The sequence below is a fragment of the Tachypleus tridentatus genome, chromosome 1 (genome assembly GCF_004210375.1).
Source record: "Tachypleus tridentatus isolate NWPU-2018 chromosome 1, ASM421037v1, whole genome shotgun sequence".
In the NCBI taxonomy this organism is placed as follows: Eukaryota; Metazoa; Arthropoda; class Merostomata; order Xiphosura; family Limulidae; genus Tachypleus; species Tachypleus tridentatus.
Window position 1 is genome coordinate 110,475,645 of NC_134825.1, and position 22,654 is coordinate 110,498,298.

The window sequence follows — 22,654 nt, forward strand, 5'->3', positions numbered from 1 at the left end:
GCTATATGTCAGCACCATACATGCATTTGACCTACTTACGTATTGTTTCACTTTCGATTCAAAATGGCGTCACGAAAAACGTTACAAAATGAAGAAGCATTAGAGTTGTAATGAAGCAGCTGAAATACTTGGCAGTCAACAGGTTAAACTGAACTTGATTCAAGCCATCAGCAAAGCTTAATGATTTGTCTGTTGGCTATTCCTTTTGTGAAATAAAACTGTTCAAAATTAAAATTAATCCAATTTTTGTAAACTGTATTCATGCTACCAGGTTTCTTTTAGATATACAAATGTTTAACTCTTTCTGAACAATATAAACTGGACAACTCTAGAATTAGTGAAGGAGGCTCTATGGACTTTACTGGATTTTTAAAATCCTCTGATGCTCTCGGTATGGTAATCTATCCAACAAAATGAGGTGTGAGTATCATTGAAAGAAAATGGATCAATTCTTTACATTGTTGTAATTACAAGAAATGGAAACAACAAACTGTCTAGTATGCAGACCACCCCCAGTGAGAGGTGTGTGTGTGTGTGTTTATTTTTGTTGATGTTTTGCTTATTATAAAATATCACGGGTTTTGATTGGCTGTTTTCAATGCAGTTCTTCCTTTTGATTTTGTTCTACTTTACTGGACTGTTGGTTATTAATCTTGTATATAGATGACTGTAGCTTGAGGGATTCAAACTATATATTAATGTTAATGGACTAGTTACGGAAAGCAAATATTTCAAGAACAGTATAATTCATCACTCTTATAAATTAGTTTGAAATGTTTAATTACTAAAGGAATTAGTCTTGCAAAGTATATTTCATCATTGTCATTATTGTATATTTGGTTACATTCTCAGTTTCATTTCTTTGTGATATTAATTTTAAGTCAATATTCCAACCAGGTAAGCACATGGCCTTAAGTCCAGAAGCGGAAGAGGTGGCTGGATTTTATGCAAAGATGCTTGACCATGAATATGTTACAAAAACAGTCTTTAACAACAACTTTTTCAAAGACTGGAGGAAGGTTAGTGTTAAATATTTATATATATTAATTTCATATTTTTCTTTTTTTTGCTCTTGAACAACTCAACAGTAAACTGAGACGTGAAACCTTTGGCCAATATCTAATCTGAACCATGATCTGTTTCTCACACCACATTATTCACTGTACATGTACATAAGTACCTTATAACCTCTTTTATCGAACTGAATTTAAACAGAAAATTAAAATTAAGATGAAAACAAGGTTTAGTTAATTGTATTCTTTGAAGGGTGATATTTTCTTAGAAAATAAAAGAAGGGTAGAAAAACTCTTGTGAATGCATTACATAAAGGTGAGATTCTTTAGAGATGTGGATAACATTTTGAATAATTTTTACATTTGTCCTTGGATTTTATACTAGATAAATGTTACAAAGTGACAAGATATCTACTCTAAAATATTTATAAATATGTTTTTAAAAAATGAAGTAGAATTGCATGATTATTTTGGCTTCAGTTTGAAAAACAGTTGCATGACATCTGTTTAATATTTAAAAGTGGTCACTGGTCCAGAAAGGGTTGAAGTCAGTATTTATTTATATCAGAGTAAACTACAGAGCATAATAATTTTGACAAATAGTATGATCTCATTCGTTACAATGATGTGAATACTACTGTTTTGTTTCAGCCAAGGAATTTTGTTCAAATTAAGTCTAGCAGTCAAGTGTGTTGTGTTGGTGTTTTTTTAAGTCTTTGTGGATAACAACTTGAGTCTCAGGAATATTTTGTCATTATTTCTAAACCTACAATGTAATGGTGGTTACCTGATATAGAAGAAAATTGCCGTAATCTTTGAACAAATTTAATGTGACAGCATTTTTTAAGAATGAAAACCTAAAAAGAAAAACAACATTGGGAATGTATCTGCTATTCTGTTTCCGTGATGATGTTTTTCCTCATTTCAGAAAGCTGTGTGTGTAAATAGTGTCATATTCTTCAACCTAAACTTAGTTTTCAAAAAGTGTTTTGTTTAACTTGAGATAGTGAATGTGTTTGTGCAGTTCTGAAGTTGTAGTCGAGCTAACTGTGGAAAAAGAAACTTTTGTCATGTTAAAACTTCTCTGGATAAACACTCCATGCTTTTGAATATGTATTTTACTGAGTTTGAGCACATGATTTTAAAATTGTCTGCATTATTTTGAGGATTAAATTTTTTGTATAATATGTTGGTACTTCTTGGTAGATGACTACAATTAATAATAATCTTGCATTTTATTAGGAGATCGTTAATTGTCTAAATCTGTACTTTCTTTTGGATGAACTCTTCAGAAGCTGACACAAAAATAATCGTATTTGTAATCATATGTAATGTTCTATTAATGATATCTTTATGCTACAACTGGGATAGATACATGTTAGGTTAAGGTCTCCAACTAAATGATATATTATTTATACTCTTGTTTTGCAGGTAATGACACCAGAGGAAAGAGAAATTATTGTGAATTTAAACAAGTGTGATTTTAAAGAAATGGGAGAATACTATACGGCAAAGGCAGAAGAGAAGAAAAACATGACTAAAGAACAAAAACTTGTAATAAACGACTTTAAAAAGTTAAACTATTGTCAAGTTATTACTAAGTTTGTCCAAAGAGAAAAGAAATAACCATAGTATAAATATTTTTATAATCACTTCAACAACAATCCTGTTTGTTTTGATTATCATACAGTCATCAGGAAATTTACAGTGCATTCTGTATGTCATTCTCTCCTTAATTCGTGTCGTATACTAAACACCCTTCTGTTGATTTATAAACTTAATTTGTGGGACTTCCATCAAATACCACCATTCTTTGTCCTCTAATTGTTTTACAGGTCAACAAATACAATGAAATATTCATTGGTCAAGACTGTTTCACTCTTAATTTTCAATAAAAACATCAATGTCAATACTGACAAATATTGTATTTGTTAATAAGAGTTATTGAGTTATTATATTTAACAACCTTTATTTCCATACACACATTTGACAGCATAATTTAATTTTGAGATATGTGAACATATCTTTATTGTAACTGGTCGTATAATTTTACTGTAATTTTATTCACACGATACTTAACAATAATCTGCTAATGGTTACCTGTGGTGAAACTGTAGAGCATCATAAAACATTACCAGTAACTTATTACTTCTATGAGTTTGTGTGGACTGAACTATTTTTTTTGTTGGCTCGGCATAGCCAAGCAAGCGTGTTTAGGTGTTCGACTTGTAATCCGAGGGTCGCAGGTTCGAATCGCGATCGCACCAAACATGCTTGCCCTTTCAGCTGTGGGGGCATTATAATGTGACAGTCAATCCCACTATTTGTTGGTAAAAGAGTAGTCCAAGAGTTGGTGGTGGGTGGTGATGACTAGCTGCCTTCCCTCTAGTCTAACACTGCTAAATTAGGGAAGGCTAGCGCAGATAGCCCTCGAGCAGCTTTGCTTGAAATTCAAAACAAACAAACAAAAATTTTTTCATGTGGTGCATAATTTTAGCTAGTAGAACTACATCAGATTTTAACATCCTAAAATACTATCCATGGTATTTCAGTAAGTAATTTACTCTAAAAATGTGTTTAATTTTTTTCAAATATTAACACATTAATCCTTGTTACTATTTTCCAAATATCATACTTTGTTTCATATTCTGTAGAAGACAATATGGCCTCCATTCAGCCTGTGAATCTTCTGAAGATTTATCTTTTTGTTGAAACTCTGTGATTAATATAAAAACTGAATGTCTTTTGATGTGCTCACAAGAAAAATGATTTCAAGCCCTGCTTTGAATTATACGAGACATGTTGACACATGAAACAAAACTTTTAATGACTGCATGTGTAGAAATAAAAATCAGATGTATTACATTTTTATTAATATATTCTTCTCATATTGTTGAGCAGATCTTTGGATTTAACTGAATTGCATTTATGATCATTTGGTGCAACAAGTGAAGTCGCTATATGGTGTCATAAAAACCTTTGTTTGTAACAGATAATCAATACCTGCATGTATTTGAATTTCCTGTCCTTGGTACTGCATGTGAATACATAACTGAGCCAAAGTTGAACTAGTGGATTTTGATATTGAAAAAGTATTAAAATGTTCAAATTTCATGTTTTAGTTTTTGAATGGATAATTGATACGTTTAGAGAGCCCACCCTAAATTTAATTATGTATTCAAAGGATTAAATAAATTCAAGATCACTTTGTTACCTGCTGTAAGCCTAATTTCAAAATTACACGTAATACTGAATGTCTTCCCTGAGAGTTTAGTACTTTTATCTTTGTATAATTCCCGTGGATGCACTTTGGAGAATTCAGTTTTTTGGGGTGAATGTTAAAAAAACAAACAAAAACTTTTTTCTTTAGGAAATAAAACAAAAGAATGAAGAAATTCAGAAGCATTACGGGTTTTGTATTGTTGATGGACACAAACAGAAAATAGGGAACTTCAAAGTAGAACCTCCAGGACTCTTCCGTGGCCGTGGGGAGCACCCAAAAATGGGCATGTTGAAAAACGTGTTCAGCCTGAGGATATAATTATAAACATAGGAAAGTAAGTTGAGCAGCTTGAGTGTAGTGAAGAGACATCTGATGAATGGTTGTTTAAAAGTAAATGGATAAATTTAACTGAGTTGTTACTGTAGATATCTTTTTGTAATGATATCTTGATTGTGATAGTTATGGGGTGGTATCTAATTATTTTCTCACAAGTTGTCTTAAACCTAGTTTTAAAATGATTGCTTTATTAACAAATATTTGCTGAATATTTCCTCAAAGAAAGTGGAATCTACAATAACAAAATTACAATTAAAATGTGTTTGTGAGTGCATGTACGTTTTAAGCCTAGTCTGTTATTTGTTTAACTACTTATCACTGACTTACAGAGGTTTCAGGGAACCTCTTCTTTTGTTAGTAACTCTGGACAAGTATGCATCACAAAAACGTGTATGTGGTGTGTTATTTGTTGTCTCACATTGAGACTGCTGAACAAAGTAGTGGAATACATTACCAGTATTAGTGTTTAAATATAAGTTCCTTTCAACATAATTAAGACAATTAAAAACAATAAATTATTGATTTGTGTGGGTCAGAAGATTACAGAAAATATCCATTAAATTCAGGCCATCTGTACAGTGGTAACCTGTATATTTATGCTTCTGTTTGCCCTTTTAACCATATTTAATTTTATGGGAAGAAAAGTTAAAACATCAAGCTATTACCTTTTAAGATTTAAACACTGAAAATTTAATGGTTTAATTTACATAATTTTGAATTGAACAGGTTAAAAGATATAAAATTACATGACTGTTTTCAGAGTGTTCATAAACATGAGTGAAACTAATTTTTTTTTTAAACTGAAAATAACGTTTTTTTTATAATGGAACCAACTGCTAACTATTCTTTACATAACTTCCTCATTTGTTGTGTATAGTACAGTTTTTTACAATAATGCTAACCTAGGTAAAAAATTCATTATATAATATCTTTAACTTTTTCTTTCCTGCAGTGTAGAATCTGTCCCTAAGCCTCCTGAGGGACACAAGTGGAAAGAAGTCAGATTCGACAATACTGTTACTTGGCTTGCTTGCTGGGTAGAAAACATTCTGGGGTCCACAAAATACATTATGTTAAATCCCAGCTCAAAGTTGAAGGTAAAAACATTTTTTGTTCACTAAAGAATTTTTCTTCAAGAAATCTTGTGCATATGGAAGCTTCTGAAAATATCTTTCTTGTAAAGCTCAAAATCTGTTTTAATTTGAACAGTATTAATGTGTTTTTGTAGTTTCGACTAATTTCACTTAACATAAAATTCGTTTATAAAATATTTGTTTTGTCCGTACTGGGAGAAGTGTTTTTGAATGCAGTTCTTGGAGTAAGAGAGTCCAACACAGATCCTTTTTGTCTCTTGGAGAAGATGTTAAGATAATGTTCTTTGTTTTAACACAAACAACTGTAGCAATTTTTTGAGAAATATTTGTTAAATGTTTGTCACATAACAGTTATTAGTAAGAAATTTGAAATGAAGGTAAGATTTACATTTAAATAAACAACAATAGTCTTGCTGTTATTTGACATATTTGCCATATCCAGTGCTGAGAAAACCTTTCGCTTGATACCAGGGTTTTAGTTAGGATGGACAATAATGGTAACCCAGATTTTTGTAGCATGAACCATAATTAAGTTCACAAAATGTAATTTTTCACTGATTCTATTCACATTCCAACACTTAATAATTAGGGTAAAGTTTGTTGTTTTTGTTTTTAACACAATGTTTAAGGTTATTACGTATTTTATAAACTTACTTAGGTTTATCCTACAGGGTGAGAAAGACTGGCAGAAATACGAAATAGCTCGTAAGTTGTATCAACATGTCGACAGAATCAGAAATGGATACATTGAAGATTGGAAGTCAAAGGAAATGAGAGTTCGACAGAGAGCTACTGCACTTTACTTTATTGATAAGGTGAAAACTAACCTGTGATAAAATGCATGTTTCTCTTATTTCAATACTTAATCTTACTTTAAACTATTGATATTATGAGCCTTGAACTTTGTTGCTTGTCGGTAACCTGATAAATTAAAGATTATTCTGTAAACAACCTCCCTCCCTTAGCCTCATGAACATACAAACCATGCTGCTAGTTATTGGTATTGTTGAATTGTAATATTGGTCATTCACTGTCATTTTAACAATAGTTAATGTGTTATATTTTACATCAAATATTGCTAATCTTCAAGTTTCAATGTCCTCATGATGATAATTTCACAAAATTTGTGATGCGTACTAAAGGCATATGAACATTTTTAACAACAAAGTTAGAAAAAATAAATTTTACTCTCCAGATAAACAAACTCTTATTATTGTGGCTTCATTAGGACCTGAATTACAAAATCTGATTGGTGTTCTGTTCTTAGAGTTTGTTGCAAAGTGCTTTTAATGTTGCTCAGGATATTATTGCTTGGTTATGGTTCTGATCTTATAGAATAGTTAGAATACTAACTATATTATTATACTAACTTGAGTATTATTTGTGTGAAACTAAAGATAATTTACATATACGTTTTTAAAGATATGCTACAAAATAAACAAGTCAATAAAGATAGTTGGTAAACAAACTTTTGGGTTAAAAAGATACAAACAGTGTTAAAATACAGTTATGTATTTTTGTTATTAACTGTTTTGTTAAAATGTTCTGAAGTTTTTGTAATGAGTGGAATTGGTGGTACATACCTAGAATTTTGGGAAAAATTTGAAAGTTTGTCATGTCATACTGGTAGTTTTAGAATAACTTGTAACATAATGAAGATTGATCATGCACAGTTTCTGTTATGCAACTTTATTTGTTGGATTTTATGTAACATGTTTTTATATTCATGTGTGAGCTCCCACTCTGTAGTTGTGCGTGAATGTTATAACAATCATGAAGCTCGGATAGCTCATGAGTAGCTTTGTGTAAAATTCAATATAACAAATTCATTACGAACTGTAATTGTTTCTTTATAGCTTGCCCTTCGAGCTGGTAATGAAAAGGAAGAAGGTGAAAGTGCTGACACTGTTGGTTGTTGTTCGCTCCGTGTCGAACACATTACGTTGCACGATGAGAAAGATGGTAAAGAGTTTGTGGTAGACTTCGATTTCCTCGGTAAGGACTCGATTCGTTATGTCAACAGCGTTGCTGTAGAGAAGCGTGTGTTTAAGAACTTGAAACTTTTCATGGAAAACAAACAGCCCAATGATGACCTGTTTGATCGTCTGAGTGTAAGTTATTTTAATAACAGATTGTGTGACCAGACAGTTTCTGATGTTAGGAAAATGTGTATGTTCAAAAACTCAAGATCCTGTAATCTAAGCAGAAGTCTCTTATCTTTAGAAAGATGGATCCTTTGTCATCAGGAGTGAATTGTTCATACCGAAGAAAAATCCCCATTTCAAAATTGCTCAAGCTGTAGCATTTAATATTTGGATAATTTTACATTTAGTGGTCTGTTATTTAGTTTCTTGTACTATTTCAAAAGTAGTTTTCTTTTATTATGATGTTTTGTTACCAGTTGGTGAACGTAGATTTACAAGAAAAGCGTTAACGTGCCAGTTACTGAAAGTTTTGCTGAAGACAATCAACAACAGATATTGCTTATGATAGATGTCATCTAGTTCTGATTTGAGAATAACAAGTTGCATTATACACAATTTGAGATTTTTGTGACAAGATAGACAGACTATTTGTACTTGGCTGACAACAAGTTTGAACTGACGTATGAAAAGAAAGGCACTTGACAACATTTACCATCAACTCTTGAAAAACTTTCATTTGGGATTTCACTGTCACTCTTATAGCACAACCACAAACCCAGAGTACAGAGATAATTTTTGTGTCAAAATAATTTGAAGGATAAATTTTTGAAACGGTAGCCTCTTTTATGCTCTTCTTTTGAGTATTCTAATGTCTCATGATTGGTTGAAAAATTTATTTAAAAAATAAAGGTTGTAGAATTTGTTTTTAATTATGGTTATTATTACTATAAAAAAAGGAAAGTCTGTCATAAAAACAAATAATCCTGTTATAAAATAAGGATTTATTTTATTATACAGCCAGTTCAGATACACAGCTAACCTTGTATCTTCTGACCATCTTTCTTACTCACCCAGAAGGAATGAGACATTGAGAAAAAATCTGTTAACCAGAATAATGTTCAGTAATTTAATTTTTGGGGTTCCAGACTGCTATATTTTGCTATTTTATGGAGATTTGCACAGTGTAAAGATGGAAAGTACAACTTAGCTTTATAAAGCTAGTTAACACTGACCTATTTAAATGTCAGTTGCTTCTAATTTAAAATAGGAATAGAAAAACTACATGTAAAGTTTTCATTCAAGGCTTTTTTTAAACTTGCTGTAGTGATGTGTGTGATCAGTGTTCAAGACTTGTGTTTGTTTCTCAATTTATTTACAGAATTTCTTCAGACATTGAGTGGTGTGTACAGTCTGCAAAAGTTTTCATTGCACATTGATTGGTGTAAGGTCTTTGGAAGTGTTGTTGCACTTTTATTGGCGTAAGGTCTTTGGAAGTGTTGTCGTTGCACTTTTATTGGCGTAAGGTCTTTGTTACTTTATTTTTCTAGACGACTGTATTGAACAAACACCTCAATGAATTGATGGAAGGATTAACAGCGAAAGTTTTCAGAACCTTTAATGCCTCAAGAACACTGCAGGAGCAGCTTAACCTCCTTACCGAAGGTGAGAGAGAAATTTCTTTTTGTGAATTACTAATGGACGAATTGGTCTTAACTAATAACACGGGACACAGTTTGAAATAACTTTTCTATACATTGTGATTCCACAAAATTTCATTTTTGATGTAATAATTGGCTAAGAGAGATAATAAGTAATTTATAAGTGTGTAACTATTAGTTTTACTGTGGATTAATATTAATTGAGTTTTTTTAAATTTTACTTTAAGAAAGTATGTCAGTTCCTGAAAAGTTGCTAGCGTATAACAGAGCTAATCGTGCAGTAGCCATCCTTTGTAACCATCAGCGGGCAGTTCCTAAAACGTTTGACAAGTCCATGCAAAACTTGAAAAACAAGGTACTGTGTTTTGGTTTGGTAAAAGTTACTGTAGTTTAATACCAAATAAATTTACTGTACAAACACTTGTTGCTAAAACTATCCTAACGTTGTTTTACTCAAATTTGTTCTTTTGTGGGATTGTAGTTACAGTGCGACTGAGATGGAACGAGACGCGTGGGGTTGTACAGTTACAGTGTGACTGAGATTAGTGCTATTTTTTAATGTAGTGTCTGTACCTTCATGAACTTCAGCAGTTGTTTAGTAAATATTACAAGTCTTTTATGTACAAAAATCATTTTTAGTGAAGTGTTTTAATAAACTATAAAAAAGATTTGTTGATTATGTAAGTAAATCTCAATTACCTTTTTTATTATTACTAAAATTCCACTGTATTTCTTTTATACTGTTACATACTACAATTTCAGATAGCTTAAAGTTGAGTTAAATTGTAATTTAGTTAAGTTAAAAAAACCAGCAATGTGAATCTTGTTTATCATACTTGCCAACAAGACTGATACACAGTTTTCTTTTTGAACACGTATATTTTAATATTCAAACAATAACAGAATTTAGAGTAATGGTTATTACAAATCTACACACACTCACACACACAACTTTACAAGTAATATTGAGTTTTCTCTATGGTCAGGAACATCCTTGTTATCTTGTCCAAAGTTCATGATGACCTAATTAATTTAGAATCAATGTTGATACAGCTCACTTAGTGTGAAGCTTGCTAGCTTTGCATTCTGTATTCTTTGCTTATCTTGTATCAAGTTTTCAGCACTGAAGTTGTATAATATCATCATAAAAAATACTAACATTCAATGGCAATCTGCTGAAGTTAAAGGATTTGTAATGTTCAAAATCTATAAATATTCCTGATGAAATATCTTTTGTTTTCTGGTTAATAACCACTAATCACAGTTAGATATTTTAAGGTTTATAGTAGTGTATGCATGTACTATCTTTTGCTCTTTAATGTTGGCGAAATTTGTAGGCAGGGGGAAAGTTTCTAGCTATTTCAGCTTGCACAACAACACTGATGATACACTAAATGCAAGCATGCACGCTCATTCATTGTCGATGCATATAATTCAAGTGTCTTCTACAACTGCAGTGAAAAGACAGTAATTTTACAATTCAAGTGTAATAGTGTGTTGTATACATTTATAAATTTAACTTACGCATCGGTATTAAAATAGATATAACAGTAAATTCATCACACTACTAAGTACCTTTTAAAACTTGTTACAGTATACACCTGTTTCTACCGTGATTATTATTTCAATTACCTTTGAATTGTATCTACTTATTATTCACACCTTTTATAAAGATAAGTTGTAAGTCACTTTGGGAACATTCGAACATGTGCAGCTCACATTGAGGCGTGGAGTAACATTGCCCACTCGTGTATGTATGTACCTTTTAAAACTTTTTTTAATATTTTACCTAAACTGACCTTATCCATGTTTTTATATTTTAGTCACTTTGTTAATAACAAAACAAGAATTAGTACTTACCTGTACTCGTTTTGTCCGGTGACACTTAACCCTACTTTTGTATTCTAATTATTTCAGTAATAAACTAAATTCCATAATAAACCTAAAATAATAACATAGAAAATCAGACAATTTCACCTAACTATCAATTCTTCTGACTATACAATAAGAATTGTTATATCCAAGCTAGTCACCATCTTTTTTGCAGTAATGAAACTTGTACTTATGATGAAATTTGATAATTCTCAGTTCAGAACACTATGGTATAATACATCATTTGATAGATAAACCTTGACTTTCTAATGGTTATTGATAGTACAGAATTAAACTTAAAAGAAAATCATTAACAAATCCTGGAAGAGATTTTGATAAATGGGTGTGACAAGAGGTCTTTTCTATTTGAAGGCTCTTTAACAAAATAAAACTGAAAGTTATATATATGTAAAAACGGCTCGTTTGGGTTGAGCAAATATTTTACAATGAGGAGCGAACAACGTTTCGACCTTCTTAGGTCATCGTCAGGTTCACAATGAAAGAAAGAGGGGTTTCAAACATGTGGTCAGCTTCCAGTCAGTTACCTCTTTCTTTCTTTGTGAACCTGACGATGACTGTAGAAGGTTGAAACGTTGTTTGCTCCTCTATGTAAAAATTTTTTCAACCCAAAGGAGCCGTTTTTACATAGATATTTCTCTACAAGTGGGTTTTCTTGACATCACTGAAAACTGAAAGTTATAAAATTTATGGTTTAACCAATTACAATTTTATAGCAAATATTTTTTGTTCAATTTTGTACTTATTGGATAAAACAATGATGGAATTCCTAAATAAAATGTTGATTCTTTCACACTGAGGAAATTTGAGGAATTTTTAAAATATTACTTTAAAAACTTAAAACTTGCATAATATCAAGATAGGGATTATTATCTACAATTTTATACTGTACTAATTTGTTTAACATAAAACACTTAGTTTTCTAAAGTTTTGATGGCAAGTCCCAAAAATCTTATGACGTGCAGTAAATGATGCCTAGGCAGATAGGGTTAACAGGTATAAATGTCAAAGTAATGTTCCCTGATAAGATCTGAATATTTTGTAAGAGTTGACCATGAAATTTTTCTAACTAGTGTTAACAGCTGCAGACCTGGGAGTGTGTTTAGAGTAACCCAAGTTAAATAACATATTTGGGTGTTTTTTTCTTATTTATTAAAAACAAAAATTGATCATTTATGTCTAAGTAAACTTTAAAATGTGAGAAATTTGTATGCAGATACTTTACACAAATAAATAAAAGAAAACAATTTTGTCTGGGTTTTAACAAATATTAGTATGCCCTGTTTATACCACACAAATGTCATATATAAGTCTTTTTTTTTTTCTTTTCACTATAATGGCAGTTTTACAACGAACAGAAAAAATTGTTAAACATTAGTTTTGCAGCTCACAAAAGTAATGAACTGAGAAAATAGTGTTTGCTATTATTTATGATTATTGATTATTCCTACTATTCAAGTTTCATGAGTTATTTTTCGTGAAGAATGATATAAAGCCAACCTATCACTTGTTACATTTACCAATTGCTCACCTGTATTTACTTTATTGCTGGTTAAAACTTTGAAGCCAATATTTACTGAAGTGCCATTTGAAACATTTCTTTTACATTAAAAAAAATAGAGGTGTATATATGTTTTTTCGTGTAAAAGTAACCTTGACTTGTGTGGTACATTGAAATCAAATATCCTTGAACTTGCACTATTTAAATCAAGTTTCTTCCATTTACCTGTTGTTGAAAACAATTTTACACACAAAACTAGAGATCCTTTAGTATATTCCTTCCCACTTATCGAAATCTCAAGTAGTCAAAAACACTTATGCAAAATATTATGCTATATTTAAGGGGTAATGATACTTATTTCAGGGTTATTGGTATTAGTATTAATATATTATTAGGGGTCGTGTGATAACTAGATCGAGACCAGTGTGGATTTGGTGATATAAAAATTTATTTCACTGTTACATATTAAAATTTAACTTGTACAAATATGTATCATGTAAGGCCTGCCATGGCCAGGTGGTTAAGGCATTTGACTCATAGTCCAAGGGTTTTGGGTTTGAATCCCCATCACACCAGACATGCTCACCCTTTCAGCTGTGGGAGTGTTTTAATGTGATGGTAAATCCCACTATTCCTTGGTAAAATAGTAGCCCAAGAGTTGGGGGTGGGTGGGGAGGACTAGCTGCTTTCCCTCTTGTCTTGCACTGCTAAATTAGGGATGGCTAGCGTAGATGTCCCTCGAGTAGCTTTCTGAGTAATTCAAAACATTTTATTATGTAAATAAGCATACCACATTAAGGTATCTAGTTGAGTTTAAATTGTAACCTGATGCTAAACTCATCAGTAGTGATAAATACAAGTGCTTTCTTCATCTGATATATTCTATAACAACTGAGAACCATGGTTCAGTTGATATTATCATTTAAATGTGATGTTACATGTGAAAGTTTCTTGTTTTATTGTTTCAGATTGATGAAAAACAAAACCAGATTAAGGACTTTAAAAAGGAGTTAAAGGTGGCTAAAAAAACTTACAAAGCCAGCAATGCAGCTAAAGATAAAATGTAAGAAATATTGTACACCAATATTACGATATATTTTGTATGAGATTTAAATAACTTTTTATTAATATCAGTGATGTTTTGTACATGTGTTAATCTTTATTATTGAGCTAACATGTTTTAAGTATGAAATCCTGACATTAGAAATATTCCTCTCCACTTCTGATAATTATCTAGTCATTTATTTGCTGTACAAACATTTCTCACCGATTTATTTCAATAGTCAGTTATTATGTTTTTATGTTCTGCCGTTTCATCTTGCTATTTTTCATTTTAACCATTTTTTGTCCTAACTTTAGCAGCTTGATTGTAGTTAGGCCCAACAGCAAATTTTTATCAATATTCTACTAAAAATGGCTGACTGCTCAACTGCAGTAGTTTCTTTACTTATCCTTCATCAGTCCTACATTAAATCTTGGTTTGTGTGGTTTAGTGATTTAAAATTCCAAAACTACAACTCTTGGGGGAGATTATTTATTGTTTAACTACAATGTTTGACCACTCGTGTAACCATCATTGGATAACTGTTGTCTATCCACTCAGAAGCTGTGTCTCTGGACTTTCATTTAAAGTGTCTAGTGAATATCCTCTTTTCACAACAAATTTTTTATTATTATAATTGGATTTTATTTTGCTTTGGAACATTTTAAGACTTCCTGCCAAAATGTATTTATTGTATGATGAAATAATTTTACTATTAGCTGTGGCTCATAGGATGGCTGTTCTTTATGTCAAGTATGTACTTTTGGATAATAAGTCATCTTTTGACTGATGTGAGATCCAATTACAATTTTTGGAGTTGGGAAGGCAAACTTTTTCAGTTGATACATTTGACCACACCCAACAATTTATTCTAATTCTGCTTAAAATAATTTCTATTTTAGGGCAGACTGATGGAGGTTCTGAACAGTAATAAAGTTGCATTGGATATATTTTCACTCCATGCTTGGTGTTGCTGGGGCACAAAATATATACCTAGTTAGCAGCATTACTCAGATTTGCCTAGATTTTCAAAAAACAATAAAATTGCTCTGTTTCATATTTCAATAAGCTAAAAATATTTTGTGAATTATGGAGGAAAAACACAAAAACCTTGTATGATTTTTGAAAATAAATTACGTTTAAATCGGGGCTTCATTACGAATGACCTTTTTTTTTACTTACAAGAATAAATGGGCACTTGTAGAGAATGTTTGGATTTATTACATACATGTATGAGTGCATGTTGTGGCTCATAGGATAGGCTTAGCTTTATTCCCATCTATCTTCACTCAATAAATGTCAAACAAGTATGTATGTAATATTATGTTCAATTAGCTTTAATGTATATTTAATATATTTTTATGAATGTGGTACCATATTCACATTATGTCACCAATGTAGGAAATATACTCTAAACAAAATTCAATACTGTACATTATAATGTATCAAAAGAAACATAATCCTCCTCAAGGTACAGAACCACTGGAAGTAGAACAAAAAACAGAATAAAATTCATTTTCTGACTTTAATTAATCTCATTGTACACAGTGGTATTATAATGTAAGCCTCACTCTTTTCACATAGTTTATTTCGTGGTGGACAGCATAATTTTATTTGTAGGGTAGATCTACTCTTAGCTTTTTCTCACACAACATTCTAATTCTGCATACTTATTCTATGACTAAAGTCAATAATGTTATAAATTAATGTCAACTCAGACTTGTCACTAATTATAAATCTGTGTAGAATATTCATCTGATGTGCATATTAACAATAAATATATATATATATCATTTTCACTGGCAGATGATAGGTCAGTGAAAACTTGTCATTTTGCTCATCTTCACATGAGAGGAGTGTGACCTGGTGGTGAAATAGGGAAACAGAATTTGAATTTTACTTACAGAAAGGGGGGAGTATTTTGAGTGCTATGGCTGTTGAGGAACCTTTATTATAAGTGAACAGTTATTTTTATTCTGTTTTGGGGGTTTACCATCCAGTGGCACAGCAGTATGTCTGTGGACTTGCACTGCTATAAATTGGGTTTCAATACTCGTGGTTGGCAGATCATACATAGCCCATTGTGTAGTTTTATGCTTAATTCTGTACAAAAAATCTTCTTTGGGATGAGTCAATTTTAGTACATTAAATAATTCATCAGTCACTTGAGCCGATTGTTGTCAAGCTGCCATCCTCATTTCTTTCTTTTCTTGTTATGTACAGTTTAATTTCACAATCATATTAATAATAAGTAAAAGTTGTAAGAACAAAAAATTGTCACAGAAGTTGTACTTCAATTAAACTGTTCATGTTTTTTAATCGATAATTACTGTGGTAAAAGTAATAGTTTAAATACATTCATTTTCGATAGTTTCTTTAAAACGGTACTGGTGTAAAATAACTTTATGTTCAGAGCAGTCAGTAGTTATGAGTGCCAAAAATAAAAACAACATTGATTCCACTTGTTATTTAGAGTCCTGGATCGCAAGAACAAACGATTGGTACAATTAGAAGATCAGCTCAAAAAATTAGATGTGCAAGCAACAGACAGAGAAGAAAATAAACAGATTGCTTTAGGCACGTCTAAGTTGAACTATTTAGATCCAAGGATTACTGTGGCATGGTATGTATACTTTAAACGAACTATTTAGATAAGAGGATTACTGTGGCATGGTATGTATCCATGAAATGAACTGTTTAGATCAGAGGATTACTGTGGCATGGTGTGTATCCATGAAATGAACTGTTTAGATCAGAGGATTACTGTGGCATGGTGTGTATCCATGAAATGAACTGTTTAGATCAGAGGATTACTGTGGCATGGTATGTATCCATTAAATGAACTCTTGAGATCAGAGGATTACTGTGGCATGGCATGTATCCTTTAAATGAACTCTTGAGATCAGAGGATTACTGTGGCATGGCATGTATCCTTTAAATGAAATATTTTGGATCAGAGGATTACTGTGGCATGGTATGTATCCTTCAAATGAAATATTTTGAATCAGAGGATTACTGTGGCATGGTATGTATCCTTTAAATCAGGGGTTCCAAACCGGTGGGTTGCGACCCTCTGGGGGGTTGTGAAGCCTTGGCAGGGGAGCTGCGTAGCCTTGTTAGAAGTAGCTTGGGATAACATTAATTTTATTTCATCAATTACATTTTCATGCTTTTACATTTTTTTTGTTTTGGTGCAAAGCAAAACGTGTGCTACATTAGTTCAATGTCATTAGGTGATATTATGGGTGTATGTATGCGTGCCTGTGTGTGAATGTGTATGTGTCTGCAACTGTATGTATGTGTGTACTAGTGAGTAGCGAGTATGTGAGTGCACGCGCATGTATGTATGCTTGTGTGCCTGTTTAGCTGTGATTAAGTGTGTGTGTGTGCTCGCTGTTGACACGTGAGTCACATGTCTGTTGCTGATTGGTGGATGACGAATCGCTCGACTGGCCACGCTCCCTTCCCTCCCAATACTTACCCCATCATTACTCTACCTGCACCCCCCACAAGTAGTGAGTGTAAGATCTACAGTTGCCAAAGTGTTCATTATTCAACATTTTTATTTTATTTTAACAAGGAGATAAGTAAGCAGTAGAGGTGAGTTGTGTCCATGGCTAAACGGCTCAGATACTCAGAATGCTACCTCAACATTGGCTTCACCACTGTGCTCGCCAACGATGGCATTGGGAAACCACAGTGTGTTTTGTGCCATGCTGTCCTGAGTGCAGAGTCAATGAAACCATCAAAACTCAAGCGTCATCTCAAGACGAAACATCCAGAACACGCAAAGAAGGGTTTGGATTTCTTCAAACGGCATGAACGGTGTCTTAAAAGCCAAAGAATCGATAGAAGTGGGTCGTTTCAGCAGCAGAGTGCAGCTGTAGTGGAAGCTTCATATGAGATTGCATTCGAAATTGCTAAACAAAAAAAGCCTCAAACGATTGGAGAAACTTCTTAAACCCTGCATGATGAAAGCAGTAAATCTTATTCTTGGAGAAGCCAGTACAAAGAAGATGCAGCAAGTATCCCTGTCAAATAATACTATACAGAGGTGCATTTCTAAAATGTCTATGGATGTGAAGGAACAGGTTTTGACTGAAATCAAGGGTTCTCCTTTCAGCTCGACGAGTCAACAGATGTAAGTTCATGTTCTCAGTTGCTTGTCTTCGTGAGATACGTTAATTCAGGTGACATCAAAGACGAATTCTTATTTTGCAGTGCACTTGAAACCACAACAAAAGCTGATGATGCCATGGAAAAAGTTTCAACTTTTTTTCAAGACGAAGATCACAATGGGAAAACGTGTGTGGGGTTTGTACGGATGGGGCACCGGCTATGCTGGGATCGAAATCAGGATTCCAGTCGAGAGTGAAGAAGCTAGCACCTCAAGCAAAGGGCATCCACTGCATGATTCACCGATATGCTCTCGCCAGTAAGACTCCCTGCCTCTCTGCAGGAAGTGCTTGAACCTGTAATCAAAATTGTAAATTATGTGAAGACTCAAGCACTCAACACTCACCTATTCAAAGAACTATGCAAAGACATGAATGCTGACCACGAAGTCCTTCTCTTCTACACAGCAGGACGTTGGTTGTCGAAAGGAAACGTTATTAATCGTGTCTTTGAAATGAAAGATGAAATAAAGCTATTCCTGGAGACTCAAGAAAGGAAAGATCTTGTAGCTCACTTCAAAGATGAGGCATGGAATGAAAGGGTTGTGTACCTAACCGACATTTTTGACCAGCTGAACAAGCTCAATTTGAAGCTTTAAGGAAGGGAAACGCATGTTCTCCTTTTTCAAGATAGCCTTTGGGCCTTTGTTTCCAAACTGCAGAACTGGTGTCGGAAAACCAATCTTGGAAACATCGCTATGTTTGAAAAACTTTGTGGAGTGACGGATGAGTCTCAGATCCAACTGGATCAGTTCCTCTAGGATAAGATTACCAAACATCTTCAGTCTCTAGAAAAGGAAGTCGAGTGTTACTTCCCTGAGCTATCACAGGAACAGGAGGCCCTGGTAAGGAACCCATTTTTTACTGAACTTGTTGTATCCAGCATCCCAGATGATATCCAAGATGAATTTCTGGATCTAAGGAACGACTCTTCAGCTCGTGATCTCTTCAAGGTGAAATCCGTGACTCAGTTCTGGTGCGCTATGTATCAGTCATACTCCAAAGTCAGCATGATAGCTTGACGTGTCCTTGTTCCATTTGCTTCTACCTACTTGTGTGAGGCAGGATTTTCCACTCTTGTCAATATAAAAACAAAGAATAGGAACAGATTGGATGTTGCAGATGACATGAGACTGGCTGTAACAAATGCTCGGCCACGAATTTCAAAGCTTGCTGCTGAAATGCAACATCAGGCATCTCACTAGCTGGGCTGGATAGCTGTTCAAACCTATGTTAATATTATTTTAAGAAATATATGTTCTTAAAATAATATTAACATAGGATGTTTTTTTTGTGAATTCAGGTTGGACCAATGTGATTTAATTTGCTAATAAATAATTACAGAATTTTTAAATATATTTTTTTAGATGTTTCTTTCCCTCTCCTTCACAGAAAATAAAAGAAAAATTAAGCTGCTGATAGTAAGCCGTAAGTAGGGGGTCACATGGGTTTCACACTTTTAGGTAAGGGGTCGCGAGTGCCAAAAGGTTGGGAACCCCTGCTTTAAATGAACTTTTTAGATGACAAGGTTACTGTTGAGTGGTTTGTGTACTCATTAATTGAACTCCTTAGACTACAAGGTTACTGTCGAGTGGTTTGTGTACTCGTTAATTGAACTCCTTAGACTACAAGGTTACTGTCGAGTGGTTTGTGTAATCGTTAATTGAACTCCTTAGACTACAAGGTTACTGTCGAGTGGTTTGTGTACTCGTTAATTGAACTCCTTAGACTACAAGGTTACTGTCGAGTGGTTTGTGTACTCGTTAATTGAACTCCTTAGACTACAAGGTTACTGTCGAGTGGTTTGTGTACTCGTTAATTGAACTCCTTAGACTACAAGGTTACTGTCGAGTGGTTTGTGTACTCGTTAATTGAACTCCTTAGACTACAAGGTTACTGTCGAGTGGTTTGTGTACTCGTTAATTGAACTCCTTAGACTACAAGGTTGCTGTCGAGTGGTTTGTGTACTTGTTAATCCTTTTATATTAAATATTCCTCACTACTCGTAGCACAGTTTTAATGTCTTACATTCAAAAGTTTATTAAACTACATATTTTCTGTTATACCAATTAATGAAGTAAGAATTGTTTAGCTATAAATCCCTATTTTAATAGTATACACGTCTTAAGTTTTTAATTCTACAAGACGACAAAAAATGTATAAAATTCATGAAATTCCACATTTTCTCTCAGTATCTTCTGTTTTATCAACCACCCCTATAATAAGTACATAATTACACACAAGTTACTCACTAATAAATTGTAATTGCTTATACAGACCATAATTTTTATAGCATTCAATTTTGTTTGGTTACAGACTTATTTAATATAAAATGTCTCTTACCACACACCCACCTGTAACAATCTTTTATTTTTATTAATAGTTCTCTCTTATATTTAATTATCTGTTGCTTCTAATAAACAGAAAGCCAAGGTTTTCATCTATTAAATGAAGTATTGTATAACAATAGAAAATCATAAATTTTACCCAGAATGCAATCATCATTCCCATGGAAGAATTTGAAACAACTCTTGTTGCTTAGTTACAGCCATTAGATGTTTTTTAGAGTTTGGTGGAACTGTTAATTTTTTGCATGTTAGTAGTCTACATTCTCTTTGCATTAATTAAATAAAAACTTTTTTAGCATAACAACGATTTTGAAACAATATGGTATCTATTGGTCCATCTTAGCTGTTTCATCCTCTGAATTAATTTACAAAAAAGTTTAAATTTTAAAGCTAGCCCTTAACATTCATATGCTTATCAAGCTTTTTCTTGAAATTACTTAAGTTTACTTTTTATACAGCATCTGAAGGCAATTCATTCCAAATAACAACCATTCTGTTTAAAAAAACCAAACAAACTAGGCTTAAGATGACTCCTACTCTGCCAAAATTTACAATTGTGTCCCTTGTCCAACTGTTCTCACTGTCAAAGAAAAGATGATTCATCAACACAGTTAACTCCCTTTAGAAAGTTAACACTTCAATCAGAACAACGTAACTGTTCTTATTTCAACAGAAAACAGTTTGAAATATTTTAACTTCTTATATGACAACCTCTCCATCCCAGACAGAATTCTAGTAACCCTTATCTGAACCCTTTCTTAACAATTCAATTTCTTTCTTAACCTATGGAGCCCAAGACTGTGCACAGTACTCCAAATGTGGTGTAACATGTGACCTGTACAATATTATAACCTCTTGTTCTGAGTAGCATAATCTGGTTTTTTTCTCTGTGGTTCAAAGGGAAATAATAAAATGTAATTACGTATATTGTTACAATCTTCAAGCTACTTAGAATAAAAAAAAATATGTAGTTTCATATTACAATTGTAAGTCATTCTAGAAAGAAAAAAGTAATTTGTATTTATTTAGATTTTTTTTTTTGCAGTTAGGAAATTGGTCAAATTAACCAATCGCATTTTGAGATAGAATGAAGAAAATAACAGACAAAATGTAAAGTGTAATTGAAAAATAAAGTTTGAAATGTATTTTAGGAATAACGCATGGAATTCAATATGAGGAAAAGTATTTTTCATTTCAAATTACTTTCCACATGGACTATTTGAAAGAAATACTCAATGTATAAATGGACAAATCTTTAGTTTACTAAAAATTCTTCATTAAAAACATCTAAATTTTGGAATCTAAAAGTTTATAATATTAATTGAAAGAATGCCAAATGTTTAAAATATACGTATTATGTTGAAAGTTAGAAATATTAAGTCTGTAAAAATTTTGAGTACAAAGACGTCATGTGGTCGGTCAGTATTCTGTAATAATTGGACCATTCAGATCTCAGGATAACTGTTGTAAGAATATTTATCCAGTGATTTTATTGAAACTAGTAAGGAAAATGATGTCCACTTTGATATTTTTGTGACCAAGCCTCATTGTCTGCTAGACATTATTATATTGTGAAACATTTTCAAGTTTGTATTAATATTGTTATATAAAAAATTTCTAGTTATTATTGTGTATTGTCAGACGAGCCCAAAATCTCGTTTTAACTTTATTTGTTGTTTTGCAGGTGCAAGAAATGGGATGTGCCAATTGAAAAGATCTACAATAAAACTCATAGAGAAAAGTTCCGGTGGGCTATTGAAATGGCTGGACCAGATTTTATATTTTGAACATTTTATTCAGTAGTAAATGTTGATAAAAAGATGCCATAAAAACTGACTAGTCAATATCTGATTTATGTATGTTCTTAATTCTGGTATAAACTAATTCCTTTACTTAATCTGTGCACGAGTGCAACATTCACCTTAATTATAAAAGTAGTGTTGTGTAGATCTCCGATCTATGACGAGACATTTCTTACCATAATTGGTTCCAATTTTCTCAAACAAATCCTCTCGATCGTTATTGGTTGTTTAGTAATGTTTGTGCAGATTCTGAAGTGATAGTTTCTTGTTAATTTTTTATGTGTAAAGAAAAAAGACCTTATTTTTTAGAATATAGTGCAGTAACCATTTGTAGTTTTTCCAAGCATTATTAGATGAAGTAGTACAGTAATTTTTACCAGTTGCTGTAATCTAGTAGGAAGTAAGTCACTTTTTTTAATGTGTGTATTATCAGACTAACTGAACCAGTTTATCACTGTTGTATGTTAACTTGTTCCTTATTTCTTGATCTGTATTGTTCTTGATGTATCAGTAAAGGCATTAATTTAAGGGCATCTTCGTTTGATGACAAGTAGCTAAACGTAGGTTCAATTTATTAAGAAACTGAGTACTTGTCAAACTTTGAATTTATTAAAATGTTTAACAAGTAATTGGCATAATCACAAGTT

At 32.4% G+C, this 22,654-nt stretch overlaps 1 protein-coding gene across 1 annotated transcript in view; it reads left to right on the plus strand.

Annotated features, from left to right (window-relative positions):
- LOC143258182 (DNA topoisomerase I, mitochondrial-like) overlaps positions 1-22,129 on the plus strand; it is a 37,698-nt gene extending 15,569 nt beyond the window's left edge. The window contains 12 exon segments of the mRNA XM_076517188.1: positions 898-1,019; positions 2,445-2,567; positions 4,384-4,528; positions 4,531-4,570; positions 5,525-5,669; positions 6,338-6,481; positions 7,523-7,777; positions 9,139-9,253; positions 9,477-9,604; positions 13,609-13,703; positions 16,156-16,305; positions 21,890-22,129. Coding sequence (XP_076373303.1) covers positions 898-1,019; positions 2,445-2,567; positions 4,384-4,528; positions 4,531-4,570; positions 5,525-5,669; positions 6,338-6,481; positions 7,523-7,777; positions 9,139-9,253; positions 9,477-9,604; positions 13,609-13,703; positions 16,156-16,305; positions 21,890-21,992 — 1,565 coding nt within the window. The 3' untranslated portion in view covers positions 21,993-22,129.
- Positions 22,130-22,654: the final 525 nt, after the last annotated feature.